The 12,714-nt window shown below is 38.6% G+C and overlaps 1 protein-coding gene across 1 annotated transcript in view; it reads left to right on the top strand.

The window, feature by feature from the left end:
* pde4ba (phosphodiesterase 4B, cAMP-specific a) overlaps positions 1–12,714 on the top strand; it is a 168,482-nt gene that overhangs the window by 146,827 nt on the left and 8,941 nt on the right. The window contains exon 8 of the mRNA XM_057339051.1: positions 6,896–7,008. Coding sequence (XP_057195034.1) covers positions 6,896–7,008 — 113 coding nt within the window. The remainder of the gene's footprint in view (positions 1–6,895; positions 7,009–12,714) is intronic.

Here is a 12,714-nt window from a genome sequence, read left to right as displayed (position 1 = left end):
CTCTCTCTCTCTCTCTCTCTCTCTCTCTCTCTCTCTCTCTCTCTCTCTCTCTCTCTCTCTCTCTCTTACACCCACACATTAACATACTGGACTGTTTTGTGAGCGTTTGGAAGGCTCCATTTACCATGTTTATGTGTTATTATGTACCATTACAGTGGACAACAATTCTAAATAGTGACATCCAGATATTTATACATATGGATTTGTTGCATGTTATTTGATCAAATTAAATGAATTAAAATGATTGTAAATTCAGAATATTTTGAAGAAATTATAAAAGGATTTATAAATGTGACACATTTGTTGGCTAATTGCTGAAATTAAATTACTCTTATATTCTTATTTGACGGATAAATGATTATAAGAAAAAACAATCATTTGAAACGTAATGGCTTAAAAACTGAGGTTCAAACCTTCCATCTTTTGGTACCCAGCTCATGTTTTTGATCAGCGTCACAACTTTGGCACGTCTATGAAGACAAACAAGGTCTCAGACATTAGCATTGCTCACATACTGCTGTTGTCACTGGCAAATAGTTTATGGAGAATTTTTTTGAGGATCCATTGGCAGAAATGCATTATAATATACATAATTATGTCTTCAGTGGCTTATAAAGAGCTTACATAATGAAGCGTTATGTTTTTATTACCTTAGAATGAGCGATTTCTATCTACATATACTGCGGGTCCCCTTGCTTGAAATTCACCATGTGGTTTCTACAGTAGCCCTAATTGGACAAACTGCTCTACAGAGCACATTTCATGCATACGTTATCTCCTTCGGCAAAGAAGCGAAAACGTACTGCTTTAAAGGGTGGGGTTAAGTGAGCCATTGGTTGCAATTCGCAACCTCACCACTAGATGCCACTAAATTTCATACACTGGAGCTTTAAAAACAAATATCCGTTTGGTCACTTTTGGCTTTATGGAAAGTAATCTCATTCTCAAAAGAAAAAGAGTGTTATCCATTGAAATGGAAAAAGAGCTTGAAAAGGCAACTCCTTGCTCATGTGCAGCTTTAAAGTCATGCATTTGTGGTCTAAATGCTCACAAGAAGCAAGCGAGTGGTGCAAATGAGTCGCATTCATGTGGTCCGGCGGTCTTTACCAGCACTTGACGTTTATGTAATGTGTCTGTTGTTGAAGTCCTCAGAACCCAAACAGTGGTTTCTGCTTCCTATTGGAAAACATTTCATTTGAAGCGGTTCAGTGTTTCTCAGAATTTGCCATGTTGAGATGAAACCCCCAAACAGCGAACATAAACTACAAACTGCATATATGTGTGATACTCTTTTGTCTTCTGTTTGAAAATCTGGAAGTGTGTAGCAGCAGTTCAGAGAGGTGATGACATCATTATCGTGTGCAGTGCAGTGACATCATTGTGTGGTGAAGTGCGCTGTTAATTCATATTCTTAAACACATTTAACTTCATATGTTTACAGAGGAAGCACAACAACTTTGATTATAATCGAATTGTGATTTTTCACCCTCATCTACTGATACTGATTTTTTTTTGTTTACCGTCTTGACTGTTTTTATCCAAAACCTGAATTTCGAAGGCGTATCAAGACAAGTTTTTAATCCAAATTATATTTAATTAATCTACGTTATTTCCTTTTAACACAAAGAGCAGTCACATGTCCTCCACGTAAATGGAGAAACTCTGTTATGCCGTTTCACAATGTCCTCTCAAACATGCTCTTCCAGAATTTCCCCATCTCTTTCTTTCCTTCGTTTCTTTTCACATTCCCTTTCTTCTGACAATCATAACCAGAGGAAAGTGTTGTCTTTGCAGGCCCTTTGAGATTTGAGTTGACGTCAGTGCTCGTACTTCCTCTTTATTGGAAATGCTGTTTCTCACTCTGCAGGTTGGTCAACAGTGACACTATGCATTAATTCAAGAGGGGCATAGAAAGAAAAGAGAGAGAGCACATGCTCACACGCAATTGCACCGTAATTCTGCTACACATCAGAAAAAACAGACACACAGCTGTAACAACACACACCACATCCGATTCTCTTGACACCTCACGCTTAGCCGTGACATTAACACCATCAAATGATTACAAGGCTTATTGTGATCTGAGGTAACGTTAAATGACACTTATGCATGCAAACACATTTATACACCATAGCCACAAAACGAATACTTCGTACTCCGTAACCTTTTCTTATAAGACTCAGCGCTCGCCCTCAAATTGTGTAGTGAAGACGTTCACTCGCAAATGAGGTGTTAGCTGTGACGTGAAGTATCGGAATGCTTTTAAATGTGTGAAAGTATGTTTGCCCACCAAAAATGTTTGCCCACACCAAAAGTCGAAGAAGTCAATTTAAAAGGTTTCTGTACTTAGAGGAACAGTTCACCCAAAAATAAAAATTCTGTCTTTATTTACTCACCTCAAGTTGTTCCAAATCTGTATACATTTCTTAGTTCTATAAATAATATTTGGAAGAATGCTTGTAAACAAACAGTTCTTGGCCACTATTGACTACCATAGTAGGAAAAACTGCTTTATAAATTTCTTTGTTCTGTTGAACACAAAATAAGATATTTTGAAGAATGTGAAAGCATACAGTTCTGGGGCACTTTTGACTACCATTGTCATTTTTCCTACTATGGTAGTCAATGGTGGCCAAGAACTGTTTGGTTACAAGCATTCCTCCAAATATCTTTCCCTGTGTTCATCTGAACAAAGAAATTTATACAGATTTGGAACAACTCGAGGGTGAGTAAATGCTGATAGAATTTATATTTCTGGGTGAACTTTTCCATTATGTTATTTATTCTAGTCACATTATGCAATGTAATAAACAAAAACACGGTAAATGCACAATGACAACAAGGTTATACATTTTTTGTTTGTTTGTTTCACCTGATTCAACACTTCTCTCTATGTGAAATGGCAGCTTGTTAGATAAAATCTATCCCCTATTTTCTGCAAATGGATGACCTCATGGTATGTGGGCAACTGCAGCATGACCATATGTCAGCATCTTTCCTGGACTGCTGCCTCATTTTCCAAATCCGCCAGTGTGTATGTGTCGTGTGTGAAGTAGGGGAACGGGAAAACCCTTCTTACACACATGTGGTCAGACACTTCACTGGTCATTTCGTGCATGCCTTTCCTTCGATCATGATGAAGAAATCAAACCACAGGGTTTTTAAATGTGGCCATTTGTGCACATAATAATGTGTATTTAAAAAACGGCAGGAAGCAAAGAGGAGACAAAGATGTGAATTAAATGAAGAAAAGTTGTCAGGAAGTAGGCTACAGCGTGGCTACAATTTGAGAAAATGATTCATTTTCACACTGTGAAAAAATCCGGCCCACTAAATTTGAACCTGAGTTTAATTGTTGCATTGAAGTTTAAAGTCAAATGTGGTTCGATGATTCATTGGCCTTTTTCCCCACTTCAAATTAGCATCTGTCTAAAACTCTTCAAACATGTTAATTTAGGTAGAAATAGTACGAATTAAATAGACATAATCAAAGAAAATATTATGAAAAAAATAAAGGCAACTACCTAATAAATAATTCACTCTTTAGTCACTCTTGCTATGACAAGTATAAATATTATTCTTATGTTCACACTTCTAACACCTATGCAAATGCATTGTAACACTAAAAAACACCTTAGCAACCACATATCAACAACTTGAGTTTTGGAGTTTAGACAGGCACCATTTACATTTTCTTCATAAAATGCAAACTGCTCTCTTTGAGGTATACATTAAAGGGATAGTTCACCCACACTTCTGCAGAACACAAAAGAAGATATTTTGAAAGAATGTTGGTAACTGAACAACGGCGGCACACATTGACTTGCATTGGTTGTGTGTCCACACAATAGAGGTGAATGTATACCGCCGTTGTTCAGTTACCAACATTCTTCAAAATATCTTCTGTGTTCTGCAAAAGAAAGTCTTACAGATTTGAAATGACATGAGGGCGTGTAAATGATGACATAATTGTTATTTATGGGTGAACTTTCCCTCAAATTGTGTATTTTGGTTTTCTTAGCGTCTTGTTCAAACAATTTCCACCCATTTTCAACTTAGCTGAGCTTTAGCGTTACAGTTTACAGGTACCCATCCACCCGTCTAAAAAGAACCGACCACAGTAAAGCGCGTTTTCCTCCCGGTGCTCCGAAAGCAAATACGCATGTGGCTTTGAGCCTGTGGAGATTAGAGAGAAGTGCCGTCATTCAGCAGGGTCCCGCTAAAGTTCTGCCACTGTGTTGCTCTGCAGCTAGGAGACCCACCACAGCAAAGGCAGAGCCGCACAAGAGAGCGTCTGTGTCCCGTAGCCACAGGGCACCAATTCACCAAAACTCCTGTCGACTGTAAACACATCTCTGCTTCAGTCAGACCCACACACAGGACTCACGCCTGTGCTTCTTACAGTTCTGTGGCACGTGAGGAGTGATGCAGCCCCGTTTACGTACTTCATGACATTAACGCAAGCGAAGAGGGCATGAGTGGCGAAACTTGTGATGGGTCATCATTTGTGTACGTATGTATTAATGCAACGGGCGGATTTTGTTTAACAGCTCGGACAGTAGGGTTCTGTGTTGTTAATAGTTTGAGACTGTAGTCGGTTTATTGAAGGGGTAGTTCAAATTATGTCATACTTTATTCACCCTCATGTCGTTCAAAACCTGTATATGACACTTTTTTCGGTGGAACGCAAAATAAGTTATTTTGAGAAATGGGTCAGTGGTTTGTGTCCATACAATGGAAGTCAATGGGGTCCAATGTTGTTGTCTTCGAAATATCTTCTTTTGCGTTCTGCAGAAGTAAGAAAGTCATGCAGGTTTGGAATGACATGAGGATGAGTAAGCAATGAACGAATTTTCGTTTTAGGGTGAACTAACTGAAATGACTATGCCGCTTATTATGTAAATGTAATACAGTTCACAGTAGGGAAGGAAGGAGGCGGGAACAGGCGAACATTCAAACAAACTTTAATCAAACAATAATACGGAAGTAAAAGGCCGGCAGCCACCTCACGGTCGACTGCCGGCCACACAAACATAAATAAAACTTATCCCATGTCCGGGCCCGGTCCTCTCTCGTCCGTAATCCTGTCGCTCGTCCAATTATACTCCCGATCTCCTCCGTGAGATTTGCGGGACCGGTGTGCGCACAGCTGATTCTCACTATCACTCACGCCACCAGCCCCGCCTCACGGCTCTCGTCTCGCCCTCCTCGTTACATACCCCCATCGCCCCTTACAGGCTGGGGGTACCACCGAGACTGTACTTACTCCCCCCCGGGGAGCCAGTCTCGGCCTCCGTAGGTCCTGGGGGCATGCACCGACGAGACGAGAGAACGGAGACGGAAGCACCACGAGCGACAGGGACGAGAGAGGGGAGAAAAAAAAATGTTTGGTCCGGTTCCCCGACACGCTGTCGCTCGGTCCTCAGCCCAGCCGAGAGGCTCTTCCTCGCGGTGCTATGCGGTGGTGCTGGACGTTCGGTGGACGGCCCGATCCTCCTCCGCCTCCTGGCGGTTGGCGATGGCTCCTGGCAGAGGGCAGCCGGCAGCGAGTTTCCCGTTCCCTGCTCCTCCCCTTTTTTATGGCGGACGGCAGCAGGCTCCGGCCCACGGCAAACGAGGACAACCCCTCCGCTCCCTCTTCTATGGCCGCCATCCTACCTCGGCCCAGGAGCACGGCAGCGAGCTCTTCATCCCAACCGATTCCTCTCGCTCCAGCACCACCGCTTCGGGCAGCCGCTGGCGAGGGCTCTTTGACAGCATGTCCCTCCTTCCTCCCGGGTTTTTGGCACCAATGTAATACAGTTCACAGTAGGGAAGGAAGGAGGCGGGAACCGGCAAACATTCAAACAAACTTTAATCAAAAATAAACAAACAATAATACGGAAGTTAAAGGCCGGCTCTCGTCTCGCCCTCCTCGTTACAGTAAAGTATTATTGTACAATGGTTTATACACACCAGTTCATACACACAATCTCTGTTCTGTGTAAAGAATGTCAATATAATAAAGAATTCTTCACAGTTCAATGTCTGAATTCTGATTGGATGAGCCATTTTAAAATGCAAATTAAAGCTGCAACTGTAACTTTTGCCTCTCTGTCGCCATCTCTGTTTGAAACATAACATTGCAGGTTCAATTTTTATGACGTCAAACTGACATTTTCAGCGAAATTATACCCGACAGCTTAGTATTAATATTTTTTTAAGCTTACCATTGAGAATCAGGTGACGTTAAGGAGATTTTTTATTTATTTTGCTCAATAAGTGATTTTCGTATAGTTTTGCCTTTAACTTGGTGAACTGCAACTTGAAGCACACATGTGAGCACACAATAATATATGAAATAAATAAAGTGATTTTTTCATCTTAAATATTGTATGTTACTTCTACACAAAAATGTGTTTTTTTGCAAGCAAAAGCTGTGCGTGTGTTCATCACTGTTCAGACAGCACCAACTGATAAAAAGGGGGAGGCGGTGAAAGAGGGTGATGTCAAACGGGGTCTCAGACAGACAAACTGAGAAAACAGGAAAACGAGGAAGCACTGAGCCAAATGACTGTATCACCCCACGACAGCCAGCACACAGTCATGAGTGAGAGAGGCACACGCAGGGAGAGCAACGCTCTGAGAGAGAGTGTGGGGGTGAGAGGAAGGGGCACGCAGCCAAAGAGGCAGTATCACCTAGCCACAAGCACCAGGCGAATGAGAGGAAACACAGAGCCTAAGAGACTCACAGCTAGAGTTCATCAGAACCCGCTCCCACTCTCTCAATCGGTCTGGGAGCGTGTGTGTGTGCGCTTGTGCGAGCCCAGGATGAAGGAACGTCTGGAGGGCTGTGCTCGAGTGGCCATGCAGCAGGATTCTCATGGTCCCCCTGTTTCTGTGTGTCTTTATCCAGACGAGTCCTACCAGAAGCTGGCAGTGGAAACCATGGAGGAGCTGGACTGGTGTCTGGATCAGCTGGAAACCATCCAGACGTACCGCTCCGTCAGCGACATGGCCTCCAACAAGGTGAGAAGGTCCTCCTCCGGCGAATGCGCACTTTAAGAGGTCTTGGAAGTTGGTGAAACTCTGATAGCCCAAGGTGCACGTACCCCAGGGGTATTTGGAAAAATTTAGATTTTGTTTATTCTAAATATCTGTATCTACAAACTATTTAATATGAATCTAAAAGCGATGTTAAAAAATGTATACTTTTATACTTCTCTGCTTAAGAAAGCTGGGAAGCTACATGGTCATTTTTTTACCCATAATACAAATCCTTTTGGGAGATTTTAGTACTTTTATAACTCTAGATGATATATAACATGAATACAAAATGAACACATTTTCAGTCAGCTGAAAAATGCGCCCCCATAGCCCTATCAGTAAAGTTCAAGCACAACTTAAATATAATATAAATATAAGGTTACGTAAAAACTACACTGAAGTGCAGTCAAGAACTTTTTACTTGGGTTTAACCCCTTCGTTTTTGTTCATTAGTCAACTGCAGATGCTCTTTCTGGCTGTTTTGTGAATGGGTCTATTGAGAGCCGGCCCTGAGCTTGCATTAACAATTCAGGCTAGTATTTTCTAGTCCACTCAAGCTGCCAACTTTGCTTCTGCTTCATTTACAATCTGACGTATTCGGCTATGCAAAATGTATCCCAAAATTCAAATTCCGAGCCCCAATACTTCAACACATTGGTTTTGCATTACCAGTTTAGGTGCGCTTTGAGAGTGCATGACTTTGTGCCCCAGCAGTCTCGTATACAGTAGTCTGGATAAATGTGTTAGCAAGTATCTTTACCTTTTGAACAGGTTTTAACACACCCTTCTTTCCAGCACATAATTTTACACACCCCCGTGTGCTTGGAAATGTCGTAAACTGCAGGGTGTTCAGAAATGTATTTGATTGACAGCTTGTGGGTCAGTTGTTATTTGGTATGAACAATGAGCTTGTTTGGTGTACGCCACTTACCGCATTTTACACAAGTTTACCGTAGGGAAATGATAATCATACTTCCTTTTAGATGAATCAGAAAACACTAAGAACTATAAATGCCATATATCAGTGTAACAGAGATGCACATGTATACAATATGGTTTTAAGCAAGTACTTTTAAGCATATTGTGTGTTGTGTCGTACATCACTGTCATTTGATCTGATACTCCCTGCATAGCTCCAGTGTGTATGTTTGAGTCCTGCAGCTGTGATTCAGGTTTCCTGTCTCCTTCCTAAGCTCTAGTCGGGTCCAGACTACAATGGGTGCGAGTGCTGTTTAGCAGGGCAAGGCCGCACTGCCTGTTTGTTTCTTTTTCTGTTGACGTCAAACAGGCATACACTGCAACACGGGGAGTTTTGCTGCAGACAATAGGAATGAACACACTCATTCCGACACACACACTTAGATAAACGAGAAATGCAGAAACACACACCAGGCTTACGGATCCATGTGCAGGAGAGGAACGTTTTAGTGGTAAAATACAAGTCACACTTCAACGATTGTTGCCCAATGAAAATGCACACCTTTTTAAAACATGATTGGTTTACTTGAGTAGTAAAATTGCAAGGAATTTTTTAAAAATAATTATATTTCATTCTAAAAGTTTAGTAACAACATTGAGTGATTTTTATGCATAAATCAAAAGCAAAAATTGCAAATGGGTAAAAAAACTGATGATACAAAGATTGATACTTTACAATAAGGTCTCATTTGTTAACTTTATAGTTAATGCATTAGTTAACATGAACTGACATTGAACAACATACTTTCATCTTTGTTAATGGTAGTTAATACAATTCTTCATAGTTTTTTTCATGTTGGTTCATTCCACATGAATATTGTTAATTAATGCAGTTTTTTATGTCAAATATGTATTAGAAATTACAAATTAAATGCTGTAAAAAGTATTGTTTTTTCTTAGTTTATGCTAACCAGTGTAGTTAGTTAGTTATGCCAAATAGAACTTTATTGTAAAGCGTTACAGTATCAATTCGAGAAATATCAAGAAACGTAATATTAATACTGAAAATGTTGAAAAAATATAGATTGTGTCATTATTTATGTAGTTATAATGTATTTAATCTGTATATAATTATTAATAAATCATATACGATCCTAAATAACTTTATTCATATTTATATTAATACTTGTTTATAATACTATATATGATTAATAATGATTATAATAATAATATTATTGCAGTGCATGCAGTCAGAGACAGATTTCATATTCTCTCTGCAAAAAAAAGGTTATACACAGGTGACATACATACAGCCTCTTACACAATAAATGTTTAGTAATTGGTTTAAGAGATACTCATATTATGGCTTTTGTATAAAAGTTTGTGGGAACAACAGGTAAAGATAGCCATCAAAGATGTACAGAGAGTACCAAGACTGCTGACCTTTTACTGGCCTTTTTGAACGTCTGTGCCATCTCGTGTGTTTGACAAACATTTTTGCTCTGTGTGCATGTGTGTTAAGTCTATATGAGCTATAGGGTTGCTCTTTCAGCATGTTTTATACAGTATATCAAATACTGTACTGGATGGCAATGTGTTTGTGCCAAAGAGACATTTTTGAAGATACAGTAACTAAATCTCAGACACATTTTTGCAGTGATAGTATGGCCACAAAAATGATAATAAAGTCTGTGGCCATGAGCCCCTGAAACTGGTGAAATACCTGAAATGTACATTTGGATTATATGAGAATGCTGTTTCGATAAAGCTTAGTCAACAGTGATCATATCTGTCTTTACAGTAGGTCTGAATCCTGTCTAGAAACAAAATTAATAACTTTTTTATGGCTTAAATAAAATAAACATTGACACACAGAGTATTGAGCTATAAAACTAATGTAAATACAATGTCCTGGATAAATTTAGAGTTAAATCATCGTAAAAGTAATATTTCTTTTTTGTTGGTGTATTGCAAATAAATCTTCAAACTTTGTACAAGTGCTTTAAACTCTCACAATGGCGCTTTGTAAGTTAAGATTCCCAACAGATTCGTGTGTGTGTGTGTGTGCGTGGCAGTATATGTGAACGTATGTTTGCTCTGATGACTTCAAAAGATCACATCAGTGTGCTTGATCGGATTCCAGATCAGACTGTTTACCCTATAAACTATGTTGCAACGTGGTTAGAGTTCCAGTGTATGTGTGTGTGTGTCAGAGGAGGCGGTCCCACTGTAAGAGGGGGAGTGTGTATTCAGTGACACACTGAAGGATAGTCAACGCTCACAGCTCAAATTGAGTCAGTAACACTGTTGCATCTGTTAAACGGCGAACGGTAGAACTTAAGACAGTGTCACAGACACCCTCAATATCAGCGGGACTTTAAGAACCTAACTTTACTTAAAATGGGAGCTTGCTGCTTTGAGAAGAAAGAGCAGAGAAAGATTGGAAAAGTTAACTGCTGGAGAAAGGTGAGCTTTTTATTAACTTTTTAAAGTTAGTACTTTTTTGTTGAATGTAACTTACTATCTGAGGGCATGTGTGCTCGGGAAAGTATAGCTTTCTTAATTTTGGGATTGATTCTTTTCTAAATCTTTATTATTAAAGATGGACTATAAGATTTAGTGCATGTTGGAAAATCTTTCTTTTTTTGTGTTTATTATAAGGGACGGTGTGGATAAAATGAGTGTAAATCAGTGGTTTTTTAAGATGGTAACAAAGAGTGGACCTGTTGGAAAGTCATATAGTTCTGTTTTCCAAACTGTCTTGTAAAAACTTTTGTAAATTGGATCAGGGCTGTCAGGTCAAAATACCGTCAAACTACCTCTTAAGAAATTTAAAAAAAACCTTCAATAATAATCATAAGGCTGTTACGTAATAATCATAAGGATATTACAACTGCAGGTTTTCTGATCTGCTGGTGTTTTAAAAGTTCTGCAAAAAACAATTGTAGGTTATACTTATAGCTCATAGCGAAGCTTCTCTTTTGTGATCTAGTTTGCACGTGCACGTTGCTTAAAGGATTGTTTAAGGATGTCATATATTTGAATTCCTTTTTTGCACAAAAACTCAAAGTACATTATGTGCTGCAAAAATATCTTCTAATGTGTTGAATTAAATACTTATAGAGTTTAGTTTCTATGCTTGTGATCTTACGCATTCATGCACAGCTTGAGCAATGTAGAGGAAGTAAAACGCAGGGCATGTGTCCTCGGGCACTATTAGTTGGCACACAGTCTACTTCTTTCTTCAGAGTTGTAATATACTAGAACTCTTTTGTCATGTCTACGTGCGTCACAGCCTTTCATAGTCATCTTCTGAAGATCATCTCGCTGTCATATATCATCGGCTTTATAAGGAAAGGAATCTGCCAATTTTGCAATTATGTGCTTCTGGGATGACATCATTTACTGCAATAAATGCTCACAGAGTGGGGATTTTCCCCACTTGATGATGTACACAAGATTTGGATATTTTTCAAATAAAGCTGTAATTTAAACAACACTGTTGATGATGACATTTACATAGAATTGATTACAGAGATTGATAGAGGAAATATGAAAGTGAAATGCATTTTGTTTTTCGATTTACTTGCTTGTCCTACATCAAAAACATTGACACCCTGCAAGGTCATGAAGACAGTACAAATTGATTGTATGCTGCCGGTTAACAGTGTGAAGTGACCATACAAATCTATCTGACTGAACAGCAGTAGGTTTATACTGACAACTAGTGGAGGAAATAAAATAGCATTGCCTTCAATATAATTATCCCAGGCTACAAAATGCAAAAAAGCAAAAGAAAATTATTGTTAAAATGATTTAGAAATTATTATTAATTTTTTTAATAGTTTAAATCATTTCCAAAGAATTTTAATGATACTGTTTTTGATATATGATACATTTAAATAAAAGTAAAAAAGTTCAATTAAAGCTTGATTAAATAGCATTTGTTAAATAATTTCCACAGAAAATAATAATAATTATTTAGTTATATTCATACATATTATTATTAGTGTGTTAATTTATATATATTGTTATATGTATTTATTTTTTGTAAAGCGTTTTTACAGTTTTTGAAAGGTTTAAAGGAAAAGTTCATCTCAAAATCAAAATTGTGTTATCTTTTACTCACCCACATGATGTTCAACATGTTTTAAGACCTCCCGGCATCTTCAAAACACAAATCAAGATATTTTAGGTGACATCTGATAGATTTCCAGGCCTCCTCATAGACATCATGGTTATAGTTATTGTCATGGTCCAGAAAAGTACTAAAGACGTTGTAAAATTGGTCCATCCGCTCAAAGTGGCTCAATTGAATTTTTTTGAAGCGACGACAATACTCTATGTGCGAAAAACAAACCAAAATATCGACTTTAATAACTAACACAATAAAACAAATAAAAACATGATAACATAATAAAAACATGATTTTTCTTTTTGGAAATAAGCTCTTCAATTGGTTTATTCATGGAATGCATACTATACATCAAAACAAAAAAATGGGAAAACACTTAGTTTTTGAGATCTCTCTCTCTCTCTCTCTCTCTCTCTCTCTCTCTCTCTCTCTCTCTCTCTCTAACTAAAGATCTTTCAGAATGAAATTCCCCCTTCATTCACCATCAGCTCTTCCCAGAGCAAAAGACAGTCCACATACGCCCACCAACAGACATGTTTCTCACAGGGCTTATATGGAGATACTCGCATTGATTTTTTGATAAGAAGAAATGTGAGCTGTGGTAGGCAGCGCGTCTTTGATATGTCAGAGTTGTT

The sequence above is a fragment of the Triplophysa rosa genome, linkage group LG7 (assembly GCF_024868665.1).
Source record: "Triplophysa rosa linkage group LG7, Trosa_1v2, whole genome shotgun sequence".
Lineage (NCBI taxonomy): Eukaryota > Metazoa > Chordata > Actinopteri > Cypriniformes > Nemacheilidae > Triplophysa > Triplophysa rosa.
The sequence above is the reverse complement of the archived record's forward strand: the minus strand, read 5'-3'. Positions and strand labels throughout refer to the sequence as shown.